This window comes from Convolutriloba macropyga, chromosome 14, assembly GCF_964194025.1.
Source record: "Convolutriloba macropyga chromosome 14, txConMacr16.3, whole genome shotgun sequence".
NCBI classification, from domain to species: Eukaryota; Metazoa; Xenacoelomorpha; order Acoela; family Convolutidae; genus Convolutriloba; species Convolutriloba macropyga.
The window spans coordinates 7,514,787-7,540,371 of record NC_134481.1 but is presented as its reverse complement, the minus strand read 5'-3'; the positions used below and the strand labels follow the sequence as shown (position 1 = coordinate 7,540,371).

Here is a 25,585-nt window from a genome sequence, read left to right as displayed (position 1 = left end):
TCAACTTTCTGAGAATAAGATTGTGACTAACAAATTGTTGCAGGCGAAAAACTTTTTCTTATGATCCTTTTTTCGATTCTAATTTTGCTGGAAATGGCTCATATTCTATCACGATAAATCCCCATATATCATTTTAGAAACTAATCAAAATACTATATGCTCCATGATTTTTGATTGATGCCAATTACAACATTCTACGAGAATTATAATGATCAGGCCAAACTGTCTCAGCAAAAAACGTGTGAGCTTTGTTATACTTCCTCTCACCAAGAATTCCGGGCAGAACAACCTGGTTCGAAGTGAGCCAAATGTGTTACTCTTGTCCAATTTTGAACGCATGATTTACACCCACAATATAAGCAAAGCAGAAGAACCATAGCTCGTCTTATCTCTCAGTTATGTTTTGTCCGTTTTTTTATTAAAAGAGAATAACAGATAATTCTCATTTCATTTTTTAAGGTATGAAAAGACTCTTGAGATTAAAAGTTTTACTTTTATGTTCAATGATTGTTAGAGGTACTGACCGTTCCTTGTAATTTTCTAATCTGACTTTTTATTCTCGCGCGAAATTTTAAATTAATTTTGAAGTAAATGTTAAATTAAATTAAATGTCAAACATTTGAGAAAATGTTTAAGAAAAAATTAGGCAACAAGTTCGAGGAATTATACTGTAACTTTAAGAAGTTTCCAATGAGAAGTTTGTTGGCTGTAGAACTAAATATTTTAAACCCCGGAGCCATTTTCAGTCAAGCTCTCCGTAAAATCCTAATCGCTAAAAGATAAAAATGGCAAAGTATTCTAGTGTTCTCAACGGTCCATGTTTTTTTGTCAAACTGTTTTTATCTTCAACTTTCTGAGAATAAGATTGTGACTAACAAGTTGTTGCAGGCGAAGAACTTTTTCTTATGATCTGTTTTTCGATTCTAATTTTGCTGGAAATGGCTCATATTCTATCATGATAAATCCCCATATCTCATTTTAGAAACTAATCAAAATACTATATGCTCCATGTTTTTTATTGATTACAACCTTCTTCGAGAATTATAACGATCAGGCCAAACTGTCTGAGCGAGAAAAAACGTGTAAATTTTGTTATACTTCCCCTCACCAAGAATTCCGGACAGAACAACCTGGTTCAAAGTGAGGCAAATGTGTTACTTATGTTCAAATTTGAACGCATGATATACACCCACAATATAAGCAAAGCAGAAAAACCATAGCTCGTCTTATCTCTCAGTTATGTTTTGTCCGTTTTTTATTGAAAGAGAATAACAGATAATTCTGATTTCATTTTTTAAGCTATGAAAAGACTCTTGAGATTGAGAGTTTTACTTTTGTGTTCAATGATTGTTAGAGGTACTGACCGTTCCTTGTAATTTTCTAATCTGACTTTTGATTCTTGCGCGAAATGTTAAAAAAAATTTTAAATTAACTTAAAATTAAATTGTTAAATTAAATTAAATGTCAAGCATTTTAGAAAATGTTGAAGAAAAAATTAGGCAACAAGTTGGAGGAATTAGACTGTAACTTAAAGAAGTTTCCAATGAAAAGTTTGTTGGCTGTAGAACTAAGTATTTTAAACCCCGGAGCCATTTTCAGTCAAGCTTTCCGTAAAATCCTAATCGCTAAAAGAAAAAAATGGCAAAGTATTCTAGTGTTCTCAACGTCCAAGTTTTTTTGTTAAACTGTTTTTGTCTTCAACTTTCTGAGAATAAGATTGTGTCTTACAAATTGTTGCAGGCGAAAAACTTTTTCGTATGATCCCTTTTTCGATTCTAATTTTGCTGGAAATGGCTCATATTCTATCATGATAAATCCCCATATATCATTTTAGAAACTAATCAAAATACTATATGCTCCATGATTTTTTATTGATTCCAATTACAACCTTCTACGAGAATTATAACGATCAGACCGAACTGTCTGAGCAAAAAAACGCGTAAATTTTGTTATACTTCGTCTCACCAAGAATTACGAACAGAACAACCTGGTTCGACGTGAGCCAAATGTGTTACTCTTGTCCAAATTTGAACGCATGATTTACACCCACAATATAAGCAAAGTAGAAGAAGCATAGCTCGTCTTATCTCTCAGTTATGTTTTGTCCGTTTTTTAAAAGAGAATAACAGATAATTCTGATTTCATTTTTTAAGCTATGAAAAGACTCTTGAGATTGAAAGTTTTACTTTTGTGTTCAATGATTGTTAGAGGTACTGACCGTTCCTTGTAATTTTCTAATCTGACTTTTTATTCTTGCGCGAAATATTAAAAAAATTTTAAATTAGCTTTAAATTAAATGTTATATTAAATGTCAAATATTTTAGAAAATGTTCAAGAAAAAATTAACCAACAAGTTCGAGGAATTAGACTGTAATTTGAAGAAGTTTCCAATGAAAAGTTTGTTGGCTGTAGAACTAAATATTTTAAACCCCGGAGCCATTTTCAGGCAAGCTCTCCGTAAAAGCTTAATCGCTAAAAGAAAAAAATGGCAAAGTATTCTAGTGTTCTCAACGGTCCAAGTTTTTTTTGTCAAACTGTTTTTATCTTCAACTTTCTGAGAATAAGATTGTGACTAACAAATTGTTGCAGGCGAAAAACTTTTTCTTATGATCCTTTTTTCGATTCTAATTTTGCTGGAAATGGCTCATATTCTATCATGATAAATCCCCATATATCATTTTAGAAACTAATCAAAATACTATATGCTCCATGATTTTTGATTGATGCCAATTACAGCATTCTACGAGAATTATAATGATCAGGCCAAACTGTCTCAGCAAAAAACGTGTGAGCTTTGTTATACTTCCTCTCACCAAGAATTCCGGGCAGAACAACCTGGTTCGAAGTGAGCCAAATGTGTTACTCTTGTCCAATTTTGAACGCATGATTTACACCCACAATATAAGCAAAGCAGAAGAACCATAGCTCGTCTTATCTCTCAGTTATGTTTTGTCCGTTTTTTTATTAAAAGAGAATAACAGATAATTCTCATTTCATTTTTTAAGGTATGAAAAGACTCTTGAGATTAAAAGTTTTACTTTTATGTTCAATGATTGTTAGAGGTACTGACCGTTCCTTGTAATTTTCTAATCTGACTTTTTATTCTCGCGCGAAATTTTAAATTAATTTTGAAGTAAATGTTAAATTAAATTAAATGTCAAACATTTGAGAAAATGTTTAAGAAAAAATTAGGCAACAAGTTCGAGGAATTATACTGTAACTTTAAGAAGTTTCCAATGAGAAGTTTGTTGGCTGTAGAACTAAATATTTTAAACCCCGGAGCCATTTTCAGTCAAGCTCTCCGTAAAATCCTAATCGCTAAAAGATAAAAATGGCAAAGTATTCTAGTGTTCTCAACGGTCCATGTTTTTTTGTCAAACTGTTTTTATCTTCAACTTTCTGAGAATAAGATTGTGACTAACAAGTTGTTGCAGGCGAAGAACTTTTTCTTATGATCTGTTTTTCGATTCTAATTTTGCTGGAAATGGCTCATATTCTATCATGATAAATCCCCATATCTCATTTTAGAAACTAATCAAAATACTATATGCTCCATGTTTTTTATTGATTACAACCTTCTTCGAGAATTATAACGATCAGGCCAAACTGTCTGAGCGAGAAAAAACGTGTAAATTTTGTTATACTTCCCCTCACCAAGAATTCCGGACAGAACAACCTGGTTCAAAGTGAGGCAAATGTGTTACTTATGTTCAAATTTGAACGCATGATATACACCCACAATATAAGCAAAGCAGAAAAACCATAGCTCGTCTTATCTCTCAGTTATGTTTTGTCCGTTTTTTATTGAAAGAGAATAACAGATAATTCTGATTTCATTTTTTAAGCTATGAAAAGACTCTTGAGATTGAGAGTTTTACTTTTGTGTTCAATGATTGTTAGAGGTACTGACCGTTCCTTGTAATTTTCTAATCTGACTTTTGATTCTTGCGCGAAGTGTTAAAAAAATTTTAAATTAACTTTAAATTAAATGTTAAATTAAATTAAAAATTAAACGTTTTAAAAAATGTTTAAGAAAAATTTAAGCAACAAGTTCGAGGAATTAGACTGTAACTTTAAGAAGTTTCCAATGCAAAGTTTGTTGGCTGTAGAACTAAATATTTTAAACCCCGGAGCCATTTTCAGTCAAACTCTCCGTAAAAGCCTAATCGCTAAAAGAAAAAAATGGCAAAGTATTCTAGTGTTCTCAACGTCCAAGTTTTTTTGTTAAACTGTTTTTGTCTTCAACTTTCTGAGAATAAGATTGTGACTAACAAGTTGTTGCAGGCGAAGAACTTTTTCTTATGATCTCTTTTTCGATTCTAATTTTGCTGGAAATGGCTCATATTCTATCATGATAAATCCCCATATCTCATTTTAGAAACTAATCAAAATACTATATGCTCCATGATTTTTTATTGATTACAACCTTCTTCGAGAATTATAACGATCAGGCCAAACTGTCTGAGCGAAAAAAAACGTGTAAATTTTGTTATAGTTCCCCTCACCAAGAATTCCGGACAGAACAACCTGGTTCAAAGTGAGGCAAATGTGTTACTTATGTCCAAATTTGAACGCATGATATACACCCACAATATAAGCAAAGCAGAAGAACCATAGCTCGTCTTATCTGTCAGTTATGTTTTGTCCGTTTTTTATTAAAAGAGAATAACAGATAATTCTGATTTCATTTTTTAAGCTATGAAAAGACTCTTGAGATTGAGAGTTTTACTTTTGTGTTCAATGATTGTTAGAGGTACTGACCGTTCCTTGTAATTTTCTAATCTGACTTTTGATTCTTGCGCGAAATGTTAAAAAAATTTTAAATTAACTTTAAATTAAATGTTAAATTAAATTAAAAATTAAACGTTTTAAAAAATGTTTAAGAAAAAATTTAAGCAACAAGTTCGAGGAATTAGACTGTAACTTTAAGAAGTTTCCAATGCAAAGTTTGTTGGCTGTAGAACTAAATATTTTAAACCCCGGAGCCATTTTCAGTCAAGCTCTCCGTAAAAGCCTAATCGCTAAAAGAAAAAAATGGCAAAGTATTCTAGTGTTCTCAACGTCCAAGTTTTTTTGTTAAACTGTTTTTGTCTTCAACTTTCTGAGAATAAGATTGTGACTAACAAGTTATTGCAGGCGAAGAACTTTTTCTTATGATCTCTTTTTCGATTTAATTTTGCTGGAAATGGCTCATATTCTATCATGATAAATCCCCATATCTCATTTTAGAAACTAATCAAAATACTATATGCTCCATGTTTTTTATTGATTACAACCTTCTTCGAGAATTATAACGATCAGGCCAAACTGTCTGAGCGAAAAATAACGTGTAAATTTTGTTATACTTCCCCTCACCAAGAATTCCGGACAGAACAACCTGGTTCAAAGTGAGGCAAATGTGTTACTTATGTCCAAATTTGAACGCATGATATACACCCACAATATAAGCAAAGCAGAAGAACCATAGCTCGTCTTATCTCTCAGTTATGTTTTGTCCGTTTTTTATTAAAAGAGAATAACAGATAATTCTGATTTCATTTTTTAAGCTATGAAAAGACTCTTGAGATTGAGAGTTTTACTTTTGTGTTCAATGATTGTTAGAGGTACTGACCGTTCCTTGTAATTTTCTAATCTGACTTTTGATTCTTGCGCGAAATGTTAAAAAAATTTTAAATTAACTTTAAAATAATTGTTAAATTAAATTAAAAATTAAACTTTTTAAAAAATGTTTAAGAAAAATATAAGCAACAAGTTCGAGGAATTAGACTGTAACTTTAAGAAGTTTCCAATGCAAAGTTTGTTGGCTGTAGAACTAAATATTTAAAACCCCGGAGCCATTTTCAGTCAAGCTCTCCGTAAAAGCCTAATCGCTAAAAGAAAAAAATGGCAAAGTATTCTAGTGTTCTCAACGTCCAAGTTTTTTTGTTAAACTGTTTTTGTCTTCAACTTTCTGAGAATAAGATTGTGACTGACAAGTTGTTGCAGGCGAAGAACTTTTTCTTATGATCTCTTTTTCGATTTAATTTTGCTGGAAATGGCTCATATTCTATCATGATAAATCCCCATATCTCATTTTAGAAACTAATCAAAATACTATATGCTCCATGTTTTTTATTGATTACAACCTTCTTCGAGAATTATAACGATCAGGCCAAACTGTCTGAGCGAAAAAAACGTGTAAATTTTGTTATACTTCCCCTCACCAAGAATTCCGGACAGAACAACCTGGTTCAAAGTGAGGCAAATGTGTTACTTATGTCCAAATTTGAACGCTTGATATACACCCACAATATAAGCGAAGCAGAAGAACCATAGCTCGTCTTATCTCTCAGTTATGTTTTGTCCGTTTTTTATTAAAAGAGAATAACAGATAATTCTGATTTCATTTTTAAGCTATGAAAAGACTCTTGAGATTGAGAGTTTTACTTTTGTGTTCAATGATTGTTAGAGGTACTGACCGTTCCTTGTAATTTTCTAATCTGACTTTTGATTCTTGCGCGAAATGTTAAAAAAATTTTAAATTAACTTTAAATTAAATGTTAAATTAAATTAAAAATTAAACGTTTTAAAAAATGTTTAAGAAAAATTTAAGCAACAAGTTCGAGGAATTAGACTGTAACTTTAAGAAGTTTCCAATGCAAAGTTTGTTGGCTGTAGAACTAAATATTTTAAACTCCGGAGCCATTTTCAGTCAAGCTCTCCGTAAAAGCCTAATCGCTAAAAGAAAAAAATGGCAAAGTATTCTAGTGTTCTCAACGTCCAAGTTTTTTGTTAAACTGTTTTTGTCTTCAACTTTCTGAGAATAAGATTGTGACTAACAAGTTGTTGCAGGCGAAGAACTTTTTCTTATGATCTCTTTTTCGATTCTAATTTTGCTGGAAATGGCTCATATTCTATCATGATAAATCCCCATATCTCATTTTAGAAACTAATCAAAATACTATATGCTCCATGTTTTTTATTGATTACAACCTTCTTCGAGAATTATAGCGATCAGGCCAAACTGTCTGAGCGAAAAAAAACGTGTAAATTTTGTTATACTTCCCCTCACCAAGAATTCCGGACAGAACAACCTGGTTCAAAGTGAGGCAAATGTGTTACTTATGTCCAAATTTGAACGCATGATATACACCCACAATATAAGCGAAGCAGAAGAACCATAGCTCGTCTTATCTCTCAGTTATGTTTTGTCCGTTTTTTATTAAAAGAGAGTAACAGATAATTCTGATTTCATTTTTTAAGCTATGAAAGGACTCTTGAGATTGAGAGTTTTACTTTAGTGTTCAATGATTGTTAGAGGTACTGACCGTTCCTTGTAATTTTCTAATCTGACTTTTGATTCTTGCGCGAAATGTTAAAAAAATTTTAAATTAACTTTAAATTAAATGTTAATTTAAATTAAAAATTAAACGTTTTAAAAAATGTTTAAGAAAAATTTAAGCAACAAGTTCGAGGAATTAGACTGTAACTTTAAGAAGTTTCCAATGCAAAGTTTGTTGGCTGTAGAACTAAATATTTTAAACCCCGGAGCCATTTTCAGTCAAGCTCTCCGTAAAAGCCTAATCGCTAAAAGAAAAAAATGGCAAAGTTTTCTAGTGTTCTCAACGTCCAAGTTTTTTTGTTAAACTGTTTTTGTCTTCAACTTTCTGAGAATAAGATTGTGACTAACAAGTTGTTGCAGGCGAAGAACTTTTTCTTATGATCTCTTTTTCGATTCTAATTTTGCTGGAAATGGCTCATATTCTATCATGATAAATCCCCATATCTCATTTTAGAAACTAATCAAAATACTATATGCTCCATGTTTTTTATTGATTACAACCTTCTTCGAGAATTATAACAATCAGGCCAAACTGTCTGAGCGAAAAAAAACGTGTAAATTTTGTTATACTTCCCCTCACCAAGAATTCCGGACAGAACAACCTGGTTCAAAGTGAGGCAAATGTGTTACTTATGTCCAAATTTGAACGCATGATATACACCCACAATATAAGCAAAGCAGAAGAACCATAGCTCGTCTTATCTCTCAGTTATGTTTTGACCGTTTTTTATTAAAAGAGAATAACAGATAATTCTGATTTCATTTTTTAAGCTATGAAAAGACTCTTGAGATTGAGAGTTTTACTTTTGTGTTCAATGAATGTTAGAGGCACTGACCGTTCCTTGTAATTTTCTAATCTGACTTTTGATTCTTGCGCGAAATGTTAAAAAAATTTTAAATTAACTTTAAATTATATGTTAAATTAAATTAAAAATTAAACGTTTTAAAAAATGTTTGAGAAAAATTTAAGCATTAAGTTCGAGGAATTAGACTGTAACTTTAAGAAGTTTCCAATGCAAAGTTTGTTGGCTGTAGAACTAAATATTTTAAACCCAGTAGCCATTTTCAGTCATGCTCCGTAAAAGCCTAATCGCTAAAAGAAAAACTGGCAAAGTATTCTAGTGTTCTCAACGGTCCAAGTTTTTTTTGTCAAACTGTTTTTATCTTCAACTTTCTGAGAATAAGATTGTGACTAGCAAATTGTTGCAGGCGAAAAACTTTTTCGTATGATCCCTTTTTCGATTCTAATTTTGCTGGAAATGGCTCATATTCTATCATGATAAATCCCCATATATCATTTTAGAAACTAATCAAAATACTGTAGGCTCGATGATTTTTTATTGATGCCAATTACAACCTTCTACGAGAAATATAACGATGATTCGACGTGAGCCAAATGTGTTACTCTTGTCCAAATTGGAAAGCTTGATTTAAACCCACAATATAAGCAAAGTCCCAGAACCATAGCTCGTCTTATCTCAGTTATATTTTTTTTCCGGTTCTTATTAAAACATCCATACAATTTGGATTCGGCTATCACTAATGGAATGTTTTAATTTTTTTTCTGATAGAGCCAGCTTGTCGGTTATTTTTTAACTATTTGACTAATCGGATGTATAAAACTGGGACAGACAGAGAGGTCTTTTGTCATAAATCGATTTCAGTTTTGTTGCTCTGTTATTTATTTCACCTCTTTTCGGCAGGCTGGCATTCGAGACACAGCCCAGATCCACTTTGATGACATCCACTTGGACAGAGAGTACATGCCTTGGAAAGCATACGGACAGAGCAAACTAGCCAACATTCTATTCACTGCCGAATTAGCCAAACGACTCAAAGGTACGCTAATGTTTCTGTATGTAACTGTGTCTCCTCCCTGGTAGATTATGTCCATCGCAATCGATATTTAAAGAGGACGGGTAGTCCTTCAAAGCCTTCAAAACTTATCAAAAAATGTTAGTTAGTAAAAACCAATATAAAGTAAGATCGGAATCTGAGTGAAACTACAATGGTCAACAAAATTAAACGTTCAAATTGCAAAATTACATAGAAAACCATCTTTTTAGAAGAGCATTTTCATCAAAAAAAATTTTTTGAGTCGACTGAAAGTCTATAGAGTTTAATTTTGGATTTTATTTTTTGATTTTTCAGAAAGTGGGAATTAATTTTAATCTTTTTCACAATGCATGTATTCTCCATATTATAGCATGTTTCTTTCTAACATTCTCCTAAGACCTATAGTTTTGTTCGCCCTGCCTTTATTAAATTGAAAATTTTTGATCGGAACTATTATTTTTTTGTCTTTTTCCTTTGAATTTGTTTTTACAAATTTTAAACAACACTCGTTTTTCGCAAATTTTCTGAGGTCTTGCTTTGGCAACATATGAGTTTTTGCGTTTGAATATCGTTCTGTCTCTTTAGTCTTTTCCATGATTAATTTCGATTTGATTAAATTTTGTCATTGTTTAGTTTTAGCGCGTTCGTTGTGGTTTAAAGCGACAACTAATGTTATAGTTACAGCGACAAAGTGCAATTAATTACCAACTGATTACTTTTTTAAATTGCAATATAGTGATTCGATTTCGGAAATTGATAAATTTTTAAACAATTTTTAGCCATTTCTTGCAGTATTCAATTTTTTCTTCCAAAATAAAGAAGAACATGGCTTGACTTTTGCGCCTTGCGTACATTGATGTTTTCAATTGCGTAAAAAAATTTGGCTTGTTATTTATAGGAGTTATGTAATTTTTAGTTTAGTTGGTTTTATGGGCGATCTTCATTTTTGACTGAATATTTTTTGTTGTTAGTAGTCGCCGTAGTACGAAACAATTGATTTAATAAGCAATTCCTTCACGAAGACGACTCGTCGAGTCGTTTCCAGAATTCTTCAGGCTATGTTTTTTAATTCGTCGTCTCCACCGATGATTCTTTGATTCTTGCGACCATTGACTTTTTCAATTTCAGTGACTTCTACTGCTTTGCAGTTGAAATTTTTGTGCGTGACGTCATTTTTTTTTCTGCTTTTAGGTCAATTGCGTGACTTACTCCAGTCAAGAACATTTACTACTTAATGATCAACAGTGTGCTTCTAAGTAGTGCCAAACGCATATGCCCTAATTCTTGAGTATTACAGTCTTGAGCTTTGATTTCGAATATTAGTTTTGAAAAAGCTCTATTAGGGTTCTTTGCTTATAGAGCGTATGTGTCTCATAAAAATGTCTTTACGAATCTAACCCAAAAAAGTTTTGTAGTCTATTAAAGGACTTGTGGTCAGTCTGGCTGTCTTATTTCTTTAGTTGTTTCAATTCCATGGAAGGTCACAAGCGTCTGTCGCGGCTATTTTCCGGCAATCTGCCGGCTATGTTATGTAATTGCTGTACAATTGTCTAAAAAATGTTGACATTTTGTTGCAGGTACAGGTGTAACTGTGAACTGTTGTCACCCAGGCTTAGTGATGACAAACTTGGGAAGACATATGCAGTTCTCAATTTGGAAGAAGATCCTTTTCGCCCCTTTTGTCCTCCTCATGTTCAAGACGCCCTACTACGGAGCACAGACTCAGATATATCTCTCTGTCTCACCAGAAGTGGAGAATGTGTCTGGGTTCTACTTCGCGTAAGATAATTTTGCGACATTCCACATCTCGCACGGTTCTAGTACATTGGATCAAAAATTATTAAAACTGCGTATTGGCCAATAAGATTTAAGCGCTCACTTAAAACACAGCGAATAATGTGTTCGGTTGTTATATTTTTTCAGTTACGATAGATTAATATCAAGTCCGACGGGCCGCTAAGGCATGGCCATTTTTCGCGAGGCATGGAAAGATGGGGTAATTTTATGGCAGCTTGCAAATAACAGTTATTTTCAGCCAATGAGAACAGAGATTAATTTTCGATCTTTTTTTTGTCAATTTTTCTGTTGTTGATCTATTGTCCGGTGACTATCTCGCACAAGTCCTTGGCTTCTTCACAGAGTTAAACTCAACGTACGTAGAATTTGACGAAAAACAGTTCTATTATTTTTTCACATCTGAGGTCTATAAATAATATTCGTTTATTATCTTTGAATAATAAACGAATTGGCAGCATTGTTAATACACAAATAATTCTCATTTGCCAAAATTAGCTAGATATATCCTTTGTCACACCAAGTGGGAGATAAGGGCAGGGGAGGGATGATTACTGACGCTAGATGGCATGAACCAGTTCTCCTTTTGGAGGAAGTTTCACCACCTCATTTTTCAAATAGTGAACATGCATTTCAGTGACTGTCGAGCGATCACTCAAATCCCGGCAAAGTGTACAAATGAGGATGACGCACTTCGACTGTGGAACAAGAGCGAAGAACTTGTGAGCTACTCGGCCACTGCAGAAACGGGACAATGAGTTTAGAACCGGGCTATATTGTTTAGTATGTATCGCTTGTTAAGGGGATTTGCGATTATGAGTTGAGCTGCGAACAATTATTGGATTGCTTATATAATGGAAAACTTGGTGTTAGTGCTTTCTCTTTTATCCCTTTTCCACAAAATTATAAAATGCACTGCAAATATTTTTAGAAAGTTGTTGTAATTTAACAGTACTTCACTTCTTTTCTTTTCGAAAGCATGTGTGCAATGTATATATTTCGGCAGAATATTTGGCGGAAAAATATTGCCGTGTGCTAGTATTTGGTAGTACTAAATATTGTGCCTGAAGTCACAGTTACCATAGTTGGTAAAAGTTAAGAAAAATAGCAAATTGCTTTTAAAAGTTTATCTCGATGTTTTTGGTAACCTCAACAAACATTAGTAAAGTGAATCAGCAGATCAAAAATTGTACCTCTATGGTTAAGATTTTTTTTTATAAAACGCTATTAAAGATTCTAAAGACCTTTTAAACAAAAATTTGGGGAGTTCTCGCATGATTCCATATTTTTCTCGGTGTCAAGACAACTTGCCCTAACGCCATTTTACCCAATTCCATTATACCCGACCTGCCATTTTACAAAAAATGCCAATTGTTAAATCCTATTGTTAAAATTTCCTGAACGACTATTTATCCGACTATATAATTAACTGGCCCGTGGGACTTGCTATGAAACTATCACAACACTACATGGGATTTTATTGCCCACATAATTATTTGAAAGCATCCTTGTAATAGCGACTGCTAATTTGTAATCGGAAAATTGAACGAAAAAATCAAAGTTGACATTGTGTAAAATGGCAGTTTGGGTAATATGGCATTGGGTAAATTGGGTGTCAGGACAAAATACTCGATTCCAAAATACCCAATGTGACAAAATACCCAAAATATTCCCAATATTTTATTCTAACGTTCAAACTACCAGAACGAGTAATTAACATAATATTTAGTTAGTGCATTTGGTCATGCCTCAGCGGCCCTTGGAACTTGATATAAAACTATCAAACCGAATATGGGATTAAACTATCAGCTTACAGAAAACATGTGAGAAAACATGATTTTAATTTCGAGTGCTAATTTGTAATTGGATTATTGAACGAAAAGATCAAAGGGAATAAATTGGGTATAATGGCTTTGGCTTTTTGTCATGCAACCGGTAAATTGTCATGTAACCCTATTATACCCAATGCACTTTGATATTTTTGTTCAATAATCCGACTGCAAATTAGCAGTTACTATTACGCGTATGTTTTAACATACTTAATGGCCATAGCTGGGCCTCAGCGGCCCGTGGGACTTGATATAAAACTATCACAACAGAACTTGAGATTAAAAACTTACGTATAATAGCGGCTGCTAAGTTGTATGATTATTGAATGAAATTGTCAAAGTGCATTGTGTATAATGACGTTGGGTATAATGACAGTGGGTGAATTGTTTTTCAACTGTTTTACTCAAATGCTCAATTCGAGACGGAGATAAGCTACGAATCAATAACGTATTAAGATTATAGTTTTTGTTAGCTTACCATCGTTGACTACATGGAATTCTCTCCCGGAGTAAATCTGGTTCAGTATTGGGTTGCGAGAAACACAAATGACATCATATAACAATTCGCAGCAACTAAACATGCTGTCTGAAAGGTCTGTAAAGTTTTTAAGCGTCAAGCAAGTTCTTCCAAAAGAATTTTTAATTGTACAACTGATCTAATGAACATTACTAATGGAGAGTTTTGATTGCGCAGCTGTCAGAGTAGATGAAATGAAAAGTTAAGTAGTCTTGTAAGTTAAAGAGATGTTTTATTACAGATTTTTAATATTTTGAGGTATTTGTCGATTAAAACGAGAACAGCAAAGATAATCGAAAAGCGCTTGTAGTCTGAATATACAATAGTTAGGCAAGCAACTCATTTAATAGACAATTTGATCAGAAATTTCTGAAACACGCACATGCAAGTTTTAAATTGCCGAGTTTTTGGCCTTATATTTAAAATGCGAGAAATTTCATTATAAACAGGCGGGAGTTAAAACTCCAGAGTTTTCTGGCATTTGATCAATTGTAGAATGCGTATTTCCGGTAGTAGAAACGTGACTCTGCAGAACTCACTCCGACATTTTTATGCCAGAAGATCTCAGCGGCTTCAAATAAATAGATTCACATAGCCTGCTCATAAATGGCATTGCCGTTTGAATAAATACATTAAAACAGTACCAGTATGATCATTTTGGCATCTACATTGATTACGTGAGTTTGATTGTTATGGAGAGGCCTATACTTCTGACGGATTGTATTTGATGGCGATTATTGTTCCGACCCACTTTAGTGGTGGAGGAACTATATACTCCAATGGGTTTTTTTGTTCAGACAATTTTGGCCGATCGATATAATCATCGTAGAGAGTTGTGAGTGGTATCATTAAAAAGCCCGTCCAGCGTAGAATATGGAATTAAAAAGATTTTTTGTTTTTTCACTTTATACAGGGAGCTATCGCGGTTTAAAGTTCTGTGAATATTAGACGTAAATCAGCTGTTTTTATTCACTTTTTCGGTATTTTTGACCTAATTTGATAACTGTAGTGTTATTGATTTTATCTCTAAAGATAGAGGAGGGTTTCTCAATTGTTCGATCCGATTTTTTGGGGTGAATTTCTGCTAAATTTTTCAAAATTCAGACTTTTTCGGGGCCAAATTTGGGACCAAATTTGTTTTAGCCCACTTGCTTAAAATTTGCTGGAAGTAGATACTTAAAACTGCTGCCCTATTCTTTTTAAGCTGACAATTGAGCTAGTTGTACTCCCGTTGGCCTTGAGAGTCCTCAGGAATTATAATTTTTCAGTTCTTTGCAAATTTAAACTAGATAATTATACGAAATGCATTTTTATTTTTGACGAACTGAAAAATGTCAAAACTTGATCTATTTAGCAACCATTTGAACAAATGAGTATTTTGTTAGACGCGCTGCAATATCTTGGTTGATCTTGATCGCGCCATGGATCCTTACGATAAAAATTGTTTTAGATTTTAATGGGGAGCGATATTTCTTTTCAAAATTTTTCCGCTATGTTAACGTTTTTTTATGAATAATACTGACAAAATTTTCAGATCAGTGCTCAATAAATGACAGATTCTTTTTACAATAATCGAGGAGCAACGAGATTATTTTACGGTACCAGAGTTACGCTCATGATTTTATGGCTCTGGCCAATTGTGTTTGGAAAAAATTTTTTGGACTTCTTGTTTTGCTTTCATTTGTTTTCTTTTTTGTAGCCCAATGATTTATAGTCCCCAATTGAAGATCCAGTTAATTTTTAGGAGGTATAAATAAACCTAGAAAATTCTTTTAGTTGTTATCTAATGTCTGTTATGACTTTGAATATATTTGTTTCAAGAAAATATCGGTTATTTTTTGAACTTTGCCACTATTTTATCTTATTTTTCTCAACTTCGGGCGCAGTCTCAGTAAAAACAGACAGAAAACGATTTCCTGTGGGTTTCAAATTAATGTCCGTAACGGTTTTATGTTCAACTAATGGTCTCTTTGTTTTGATACTACGCGCGCTTCAGTTTTTTTTTATTTTTGAGCATAATTGCATATTTTATGAGTTCATTTTGTTACCTTGTCGATTTTTCTGATTATTGACAAGTCCAATTGAGAGAAAGTGTAGTTGGGAAACTGCGCAGCGTTCGAAAAAAGTGTATCTGGATATGTTAATTGTTTTGTATTATAGTTTTTGCTTTATAGGCTGAGAAACAGTTATCCCGCAAAATCTTATGGATTTTTTTTTAATTTTTACCTATGTTTGTCTTTCTTTTTGTTGTTGTGCGCCATATACCTGATAACGATAGGTCTCAATTGCGTCCCCAGGACGTATAACTCAACCTAGTTAAAGATATCAGTTTATAGCTGTTTCTTTTAATTACTTTCAAATTGAATTAAAAAGATTTTTTTTTCAACTGTATCCACTTTGCTTTCTTTTTGTAACCATGTTACTCAATCTCACTAAATAGAAGTCTCAATTACTTTTGTTGGTTCAATTTTTTTGCGCTTGGTTACACGTTGTAACTGATTGCTTCAATCATTAATTTCATAACGTTTTCTAGATTTCTGTATTGTTCAATTTTTGGGTTTTTTTATCATTTCTACGTAGTCCTTTCATAAGGAAGACTCTGTGATGTTAGCATGAGGAAAAAGTGGCGATTTACAGTTCTTATGGGTGACATCTGATAATTATGCTGCCTTGAACAATGTGATCTCGTAAAAATGTTTGAAGTCTTGGCTTCTTTTTATATTTGTTTTTTTTTTGGTAGGGGGTCGTGACTTATTGTCCATATTAACAGGCCCGATTGGCTTCCTGAGGTATTACAATTTAATCCATCGCGGTTTATTGAAATCTTAAGTCAGCTATCACTTTTGAAATTTGTTTTCAAAAACATTTGGATTTTTGGAGCTTCGTCATTTTTTTAAATTGTTTTTCGGTCGATTTGTAGCTCAGTCTGTAAACACAGGTCACAAACAGTTTCCAGTGAGCTAGCTTCAAACTACTTTTTTTATTGACTTTGTTACTGCTGTTATTACGAGATTTTACAGAATATTTCAGATTTTTTTTTTACATTTGTACATTTTATAGAATTTTTTTCTTTTTAATTTATAACAATAATCATTGGTCCCTTCGGCTTTGAGATTTTGCTCAATTGAACATTGGATAATGACATGTCTCAATTGCTTTCTATTGAGATGTTATTTAACATTTTAGGGATTTCAGTTGATATCTAATGACATTAATAACGGTGGAATTAATTGTTTTCAAAAATAAAAGCGTATTTTTGAAATTTGCACCTCTTTGCTCTTTTTCGTCGACCTGTTTACCAGTTGCATTGAGGACAGGCCCAATATATTTTCTAATGAAGCATAGGATTAATTGTTTTGTTTGGGTTTTATCTGATGCGAGCTTGATTTTATGATTTTTTTTATCATAGACATCGAGTTTTGGTCGTAAATAATGTTTGTTGTTTGTTATTTATTATTGTCCGTTCTAGTAGTCCTATTATCAACAACGTTCATCGCCCCTCTAGCGTGGCATTATTGTATTCCATTGGTTGTTTATTGAACGATGTGTTTTTGAAAGTTTTCTATCTCTTCATCATTTGGTAGCCAATTAAGTCAAGAATGTGGATGAGCGGGGTCGGAACGTTATGTGCTTATGCACATTACCGAGCCTCCTTGTATTGATTAAAACGTTAGATTGTATCAGGATTTGTTCCTAAAAGCCTTATATACAAATTTGCCTCGATTGCTTTTTAATTATAATTACACCATTAATTCAGAAAAATTGAAAATTCATAAGTCTTTGATGTTGACTTCAATATTTATCAAGGTTAAAGGGAAACAGTTTGTAAAATATGAATGTTTGAATTGAAAATTTCAGCAAGGAAAACTGTAGTTACAAGGTTAGTACATTTTGGTCCATTTCTGTGTATAAATCCTATTCTTTATAGCTATCTGAGCTGTAATAATATATTTCTGGCGTTTTTTGAAAGAGATAAGAACAGAAAATGTGTAGATTAAAACTTGCTCAGGGAAATATTGAGATTTTGGCCACTGTTGATTGACATTCAGAGCAATATAAGAGCAAGAGTTATTGATTAGCTTCAATTTTTTCCTTAATGATTCAATGGCGTAGTCAGATATTGACGAATCAATTAACTATTTGATTTTAAAAGCACCGTTCAATTCCAAAGTTATAGATAATTGTAAATATAGGAATCGAGTGCTAAAACGAAAAATAAAATACGTCTAAAACCACAATTTTCACTGTTACAACTTTTTCGTTGTGAAATTTTTTTAACAGTGAAAAACATGATTTTAGACGTTATTTTTATTTTCCATTTTTGCACTCGATTCCTATTTTTACTGTTATATTTGCTAATTTTGAGGCTGCTTTAGCCTTTTGTGAACAACGGTGACATGAAAATTTAACGTCATGAAGATTCTCATTTATGCACTACGAAAAATCAATACATTAACCGTTGGCAAATGTGACTGAAAGGTAAGAATTTCCTACCTTGCATTGGGGGATAACGTAACTATTGTCCACAATTTTAAGCATTACTTCAATTCGCGTAGAATTTTATTGCTCGATATTATTACTAATTAGATATCTACTGAGCTGGATGGATGGTATATGTTATATTTGAAGTTATTATACCTCTATTCAAGTATTTTATATTTATACCATAAAAAACATATTTTATATGTCAGTTCAAATATTATAACATTAATAATCAATTCTTAGTAATTACTCCATGTAGTGTTGTTTAACAACATTTTCAGTTCGTATGGCTAGAAATTCTATCGTGTCTCTATCCTCTCCTTGTAGATAATTGTGTTTATCTCTAAATGTGATTTTATCAATGGAATCCGACTTGGACCAGATATTGAAGAGTTGGCGACTATGGACTGGCGTTGGTGTGACGGCTACTAGTAAGTACAGGTCAGATATCTCTGATGGGAAAGAATGTCTCCTCATTGCCCTAAAAAACATTTATATGTTCATGCGATTGTTTGAACAAGCTAATTTCCACACTCCCCAGTTAGGTTACGGAGCTCTGTAATTGATAATTTCACATATAAATTTGATGTCATTGTCTCAGTTGTTTTCAGGCTATTAAAACCACTATTTAGCTTCAAGAATTTTTTATTTCACAAAATTGAACAAAGCTTTCGAAATACAGAAAATGTTGAAACTCTTTTATCAGAGCAGAATCAAAAGGGTGAGCAGTTAATCAATTAAAGAGTTATAAGACGAAGTTTATAAGTACAAAACTTTTGGGAGTTAGCTTGTGTACAAAGTCTATATACTTGTATGTTTTTGCCGCAAAAAGATTTCATAGTTAAAATAACATTTAAATCATGTTTGACATGGAAGAAGTTGATCCAGACTAATTACAACCTAAGTCTTAAAATTTTAATTGCTTTTCTCATATAGCAATTCACTGCGTCACGACGCTACAGTAAGCTACAGATTGCTAAACTGATTGGGGCACCTTAATAGATTTAAAACCTTTTAATCCTTTTAATTTTGAGTATTCGTTAATTTTTAACATGAAGTTTTTATGAGAAAACTAATCGATATGTTATTGATCACGAAATGCGGAGTTGCTTACTATAGGATTTCACCAAAGAAGTTGGGATCACTAGCGCTGTGAAAAGCTAAATTAGACATCGCAAGATGACGAATGCATTCTACTACATGTCACACTAATCACATAATCGGAATTTTTCTAAGTAACAAAGGTTTGCTATAAAAACTTCTTTACTCTCCTTGGAGGACAGCAAAGTCTAGACGCTAGAGCTATGCATTGTTTTGATAGAGTAGTAATGAGTCTTGTATACAGGTGGACTAAATGGCGTCATTGTTGTTTATTGGGCTAGATGGCAAACTTGTCCGCAGTGAATTTCAAATCTGAGTTTTGCAATGATTTTGATATCATTTTCTGGGGACACTTTTCAGTGGTTTAGTTTTCAATTTTTGTTTAGTTGGTCTGCTTATGCTTGGCAAACGATACTTCTTGGGTGCTCGATGTCATTCTAGAGCAACTCTTCATGGCAAAACTGCTATCGTCACTGGTGCCAACGGAGGACTGGGTTTCGAAACTGCTCTGGATTTCGCCAAAAGAGGTAGTGTTTTTAGGTTCTAATAGGCCTGTAGCTTTCTTAACACTTTCGCTGCAGAGTTGACACCAATACGGGCTCACTATTTTGTTATTACAAAATCTACAATTTCTTGATAACTGCTCTTAAGAAATTATTTTGGCCGCTTTGTTTAAAAGCGCAAAACTTCTGGCCAATTTCATATGGCCGATGATACCTAGGCTAAGAATTACATCACTCACCCATCTTTTCAGGGCAAATATCATGAGGATTCTTGGATATGTTTAATTACTCTCAAACGAAGTTTGTGCCAATTATATTATTCCTGTGGTCTTTTTTATGCGATTTTTCGCCTGACCCATTTGTCTTTTCGTCCTCAAAAACGACATAAAAAGGTAGCGCTCAGTGGGCATTAAGTTCTCTTAGTGCCCTAAGCTTTACGATATTCTAAGAATGCCATTCACCAAAACTTTTGAGGAGACAATTTAATGGTGCGAATGGAGGTTCTTAACTTAACTTTAAAAGTTACGCCACATTACCCCCCCCCCCCCCCCCTCAACACTCCATCGTCCACCCTCCTGCACTTGTCGATTTGAACCACCGTCTCATCTAACCTTCGTAGCCGCACCCCCATCGCTTACCCTCCCCCCCCCCTCCCCCTACACGCACACCGTTCTCCCCATCCCGTAATGCTAGCAGCCCTAATATCTTAGCAGTTTTTCTGGACTGAATTGCCAATGTTCAATCGTTTTTGATAGCGCGTTGAAGCTTTCTGGTAATTAAAGGGAGTTTTAGCTCATTTGAGCGATATATTAATATGTTTTACCCATTTGATTGTTTTTTGCACTTTGGTTAATTGAATTGACGCCTAATATTCTCAGGCTTTTTGTTTTGAATTCATTTAAATTCTCTTGGTACAAAGCTGTTTGACTCTATTAAATTGGAGAAAAATTTGAGAAATTTGTTACTGTTTTTCTCCTAATATTGTGCGAGCCGTTAATTGGCCTCGAGTCCATAGAGCAAAGTTTTTCGTTTACATGTGTACGTTGTTGTACTATGCGAATCATAGTTTCTCATCAAACGAAGTTTGTAGCAATTATATTAGTCCTGTGGTCTTGAATGCAATTTTTCGCTTGAACGATTGTTCGTCTGACCTTTTTGACTTTTCGTCTTGAAAAACAGGATGAACAGGTAACGCCTTGAGTGCATTAAGTTTTTGTGGAGTCTTTCTGATCACTTGAACCTAATTATGCCGTTCACTGAAACAGTTTAGGAAATAAATTTATGTTGTGAAGGCGCCCCCCCCCCCCAACAAACACACTCACACGCCACTTCACCCCTCCCCTCAGTTATTGAAGAATTAAATTGGACTTTCGAATTGACAAACGCAACTGAAAAATGACTGGTCGAGTTTTGCCTGGTTCTATCTGATATCGATTTTTTGTCGTTGAATTGTTAATTTCTCTTATTTACAACAATTGAGAATTAAATATTTATAAAGGCTTTGATTTTGTTAAACACATCAGAACTGTTTCGATATTTCGGAAGCTAATCTGACCCCAGCAAATTAAAAAGTACAAGGTCTATTGTTACAACGATGGTGGCGTCTTAACAAGTAGACGTACCAAAATGTAGAAATTTCAACGAATGTGATTGGTTGAGAAATTTAAAAGACTGTACCTTTATGCGTTCAATTAGCCTAAATTGGACATAGCCTAATTCTGCATTATATTTTTCACCGCATCTGGCCATGCCTCGTGGGCCATGGCCATGCCTCAGCGGCCCGTGGGACTTGATATGAATCTATCACAACCGAACGTGAGACCAGTTTCGGCTTATTGCGATTTCTGATCAATTTTACGTTAACACGCATACCCTATTTTAAAACATGGAGAATTTGTTGAACAATCAGCCAATCAGAAAACAATATTCCTATTTCCTCAATTGTGATTGGCCAGCAGTAAAGTTTCTATATTTTGGTGCGTCTTCTATTTTCACTAGCGCCTACAACGATATTAAAATACAAGTCAATCTCCCGCAACGCATAAACTGACGCATCCAATGCGCCCGTTCTATTTTTACATTGAAATGCTCTATATGACAATACATAATGTAGTTAGAGGATCGTAAACGGTACGAAATCAGTCTGAAATGAAGATTAATGTACTAATTAGCCGCTAATTTAGAGCTGACAGCATGAGCAAATGTTGGAACCTAATACTTCTACTGCTTAGGAGCACGAGTAATAATCGGCTGCAGAAACATGCAGTCTGGCCAGGAAGCTGTCAATCAGATCATATCACAATCTGGGAACCCAAATGTCACAGTAATGCAACTAGACCTGGCAAGTCTTGGATCTGTGCGTGGCTTCTGTGACCAGTTCCTGAGTGAGGAGAGTAGATGTGACATTCTAGTGAACAATGCAGGAGTGATGGCATGTCCGAAGGGATCCACTCTTGATGGATTCGAGTACCAGTTGGGAGTCAACCACCTCGGACACTTCCTACTGACTACTCTACTCCTAGACCTTATCAAGGAGTCACAACCGAGTCGCATAGTGGTTGTGACCGGAAAGGTTCTAATTCTAGTTTTAAGTTTTTGAAACATTATGTTGATTGATATTTTCTGTTCAGAAGTGCTCAATTTGAGCGATTTTGTTGGTTCTTTAAATTCCCTGCGGTAGTTCAAAATCGTAGTTCGGATCAAAATTGTTAAAACTACTGCATTAGGACACCCAACCCCCCCCCCCCCGTTCTAATGATGTCCCTTTTGAAAGTCGCGTTATGTGGCGGTAGTTTTACCATTTCTATAGCATCTATAGCGTACTATTACATTTGATTAACTGCGCGTTTTTATTCCCATTAGTTGTGGGCGGTAGCGTTTTGTTGAGTTTTTTTGCTGACCTTTTCTTAATCAAATTCACTGGACGACTTGTGACAAAATCAAATTGACAAAATTTGTTGAAGAATGATCGAAAATCGTCTTGTGCCGTAAGTGACGTTCTGGTTTGAACAAAACAATTAGACAGATAGTGATCAAGTTGTTTTTTGTTTTTGTATCCTTTTTCTGACCAGGGTGATGTTTAGGTTGCCACATTTAAATCTGCTCAGCTCGATTTCGATGATATGCAATTGGACAAAGACTATGTTCCATGGAATGCATATGGTCGAAGTAAACTCTGCAATATTCTCTTCACAGTCGAATTAGCAAAGAGACTTGAGGGTAAGTTATTCAAGTGTGTAAAACGTTGATGCACAGGTCAAGAAGTAAAGAAATGAAAGTATAACTGGTCTCTTTAATCGGTACTATAGAACCGTCTGCATTTTGCATTGCAAGCGTCTACAGGTACTGAAGTTAACCTTCTTTCAAGGAAAGTAGCTTATAATGATTAGTATAGTCCACTTTCACAATACATTAAGTTTAAATGAAGTCGAAAACAGCTACAAAGGTGAGTATGTTTACTCAGAAATTTGGCACCGTAAACGCTTGCTTAATTTTTGTCAACGGGAGAAAAGGACACAGTTCCCTGAAAGATTTTTGAAAGTCTAGATACAAATGTGTTTACGGCATGTCTAAAGACAAATTTTTACGGATAGTGTTCGGAATGTGCTCCACGTTTCGGGGCCCCGACTGCTATGTGACGTGGTAAAAAATCATATCGCAAAAAACTTTTGAATATTTTGAATCTGATTGGTTTCTAATAGCCGCCGTCAGTCTCTCAACCAACGGTTATTATTTAGTAGCTCTCCTTATTCACTATTCAAAAAATTTGAATTGCATTGGGACACTGTCTTTTTTCTAAGATCTGTTCACATATTTTCGTAATTTAGAAAAGAAATTAAAGTGATGATTTTGGTTACGCCGAAACAGGAAGTGGAAAAACAGCAAGTGGTTTTGCGAGGCAAAATTTGTTCATTCTAATTTAAAAATAGAGTGAGAAAACGGTGTTTGATCAAAAATTTGCTATCGTGGTTTTTTGTTCGCATGCGGCAATTTGACTTTTTTTTATTTTGGTATTGTCAATCTTTTTGAAAAGATTTTTTTGTAAATGGTTTATCCAATCCATTCATAGTCGATTCTAGGTCTAGTTTTTTCTTTTAGTCGATGAAAATTTTTTGAATTGTTTGACAGCACCTGTCCTGCTGTGTTTTGATAATTCTTTTTACCTTTCGATTACCTTCTCCTTTTTACCTAAGTCACGACTTTCAAGTTTGGTTCCTGGCATACTTCACTCAATGTTTCCACTGAATGGATATCTAACTGCGCACCAAATTAGAAGGCGTTCGAAACTCCGTCAATTTCTTTGTTCTTTCTTGTGTTTCAGTCCCGCTGTGTGTCAAGGGGGTCAACGGTGGCTATTTTCCGGCAATTTGTAGGCTATGCTATAATATTTTTTCTACTGTAGGTTTTGTCCGTTTTTCTTCGGTAGAAGTAAGTATTAAAGATAATAATATCAATTAAGATTAAAGATAACAATATCAACTGGAAGTACGAAAATGGCTTGATATAAGCTTGAAGACGAAATTCAATGGGTTTAAAAAGGGGCCGGACTCTTAACAAAGATTGTAGAACATTAAAACATTTTGTATCTCTTTTGTTTTTATGCAAATTTTTCGCTCTATTGTTTTTGCGCTTTTGTTCGAGAACAATGACCGTCCTTCGAAAGCATTTTGCAGATTCTAATCGGTTTGCGTTCGTTTTTAGGATCTGGTGTTACAGTCAATTGTTGTCACCCTGGGATAGTGATGACTAATCTGTCCAGGCATGTCGGGATACCACCTGTTATCAAGTGCCTCTCATACCCCTTTTTGTGGTATTTCCTCAAGTCGCCGTTCTTTGGTGCACAGACACAAATATTCCTCTCAGTTGAACCAAGCGTGGAAAACATATCAGGACTATACTTCTCGTTAGTTCACTTATACATAAAAAGGCATATTATAATTTTTTAGAGGAATTTATCGAGATAAGAATAAAGTTTTTGTGGAAAGATTTGGTAAGAACGAAGTTTTTGCTGGGAAGAATGAAATCTGATAAGATGTATTGCGCTGATACAGTTAATGAAAACCAGATGAAAACCTATAGACAGATCAGAGTGTTGAGTATTCAGCATTACCCTTTAAGATCTTTAAAACTTTCCTGTTTGCGAAATTTTAATAAAAACTTTGATATGCATGAGTTCCATGTCTGAAATGAATTCATTGGTTTTGTATAGAAATATTTTAGAGCGTGTGCTCGTAGGTGTGTACCAAAATCATGAGCATCAAAAATGAAATTTAACAAATTAATCTCTATATTAATGCGATCTATAACATTATTATCAATATGCCTATTTCATCAGGGATTGCGAGGCTGTGAGAAATCTGCCCGACAAATGCACCAATGCTGAAGCAGCTGCTCGTTTGTGGAGTTTAAGTGAAGAGATGGTTCAGTGAGGGAGCTCAAAGACTCAATAAAACAAATTGACGAATCAGAGCTAATATACTTTCTGTTTTCATGTTTATTGTAGTGGTTGATTCTGGCGTTTGTTGAGCATTCATTATGGGACTAGTATGCACAAATGGTGTGTATAAAAACTAAGGGGGTCCACGTTCTGCAGAAAAACGTTCCACTAATATTTTACATGTGAAAACATGTCACCCATAAGGTTTTTTTTTCTGAAAAGCCCATGGTTGCAATGGGAGAATAGAGGAAAACCCAATCAAAACAGTCTTTTAAAAAGCTCATTCTAGCAAAATAATTATAGTTCTACTTAACAGATGTCAATTAAAATCTTTCGATTGTTCAAATGAGTTACCGTGTTGTGAGCTGAAATTGATGGTGGAATCAGTTACTTCATTTTTGATGATGGTTACAAAGAGTGGCAATGTTGTTCAAACTAGTGTTCCCCGATAAGAAATTTTGTTTTTTTTTGTCCAAATGAGCCTCTTTTTTGCAATGCTCTTCCTGATACTGGAGAGTTGCGAAGAGAAAACAGTTTGGATTGCATGCGAAGAAATATATCGACAAATCACAACGATGAAGAATTTGTCAAAATAACAACTTCCGAACGCCATCGAATTTTTTCCGCGCTCTACATCAAACAGAATCTATTTCATCAAAACAAGTGGTTGAGGACAATTGACTTCAATACCACGCAATTTTTTTTAATCAAACCGTTACGTGACATTCAGCATATTAAGTACCTGTAAAACAGATTAACTGTCTC

General features: G+C 34.0%; 2 protein-coding genes across 2 annotated transcripts in view; both read left to right on the top strand.

Annotated features, from left to right (window-relative positions):
• LOC142353430 (retinol dehydrogenase 12-like) overlaps positions 1-11,908 on the top strand; it is a 58,120-nt gene extending 46,212 nt beyond the window's left edge. The window contains exons 4-6 of the mRNA XM_075405664.1: positions 9,025-9,160; positions 10,735-10,936; positions 11,589-11,908. Coding sequence (XP_075261779.1) covers positions 9,025-9,160; positions 10,735-10,936; positions 11,589-11,709 — 459 coding nt within the window. The 3' untranslated portion in view covers positions 11,710-11,908. The remainder of the gene's footprint in view (positions 1-9,024; positions 9,161-10,734; positions 10,937-11,588) is intronic.
• A 6,156-nt stretch (positions 11,909-18,064) lies between these two features.
• LOC142352837 (retinol dehydrogenase 14-like) lies at positions 18,065-25,227 on the top strand. The gene is made up of 6 exons (XM_075404988.1): positions 18,065-18,210; positions 19,267-19,407; positions 21,615-21,955; positions 22,467-22,602; positions 24,085-24,286; positions 24,719-25,227. The coding sequence occupies exons 1-6, from the start codon at positions 18,141-18,143 to the stop codon at positions 24,810-24,812; spliced, it is 984 nt and encodes a 327-aa protein (XP_075261103.1). The 5' UTR covers positions 18,065-18,140; the 3' UTR covers positions 24,813-25,227.
• Positions 25,228-25,585: the final 358 nt, after the last annotated feature.

What these genes read in the sequence shown, in the direction of transcription:
- LOC142352837 (XM_075404988.1), top strand. Translation starts at nt 18,141, where the DNA reads ATGGAATCCGACTTGGACCAGATATTGAAGAGTTGGCGACTATGGACT. An exon ending in ATTAGCAAAGAGACTTGAGG is followed by an intron (nt 22,603 to 24,084) that starts GTAAGTTATTCA and finishes GTTCGTTTTTAG; the next exon opens with GATCTGGTGTTACAGTCAAT. An exon ending in ATATCAGGACTATACTTCTC is followed by an intron (nt 24,287 to 24,718) that starts GTTAGTTCACTT and finishes CTATTTCATCAG; the next exon opens with GGATTGCGAGGCTGTGAGAA.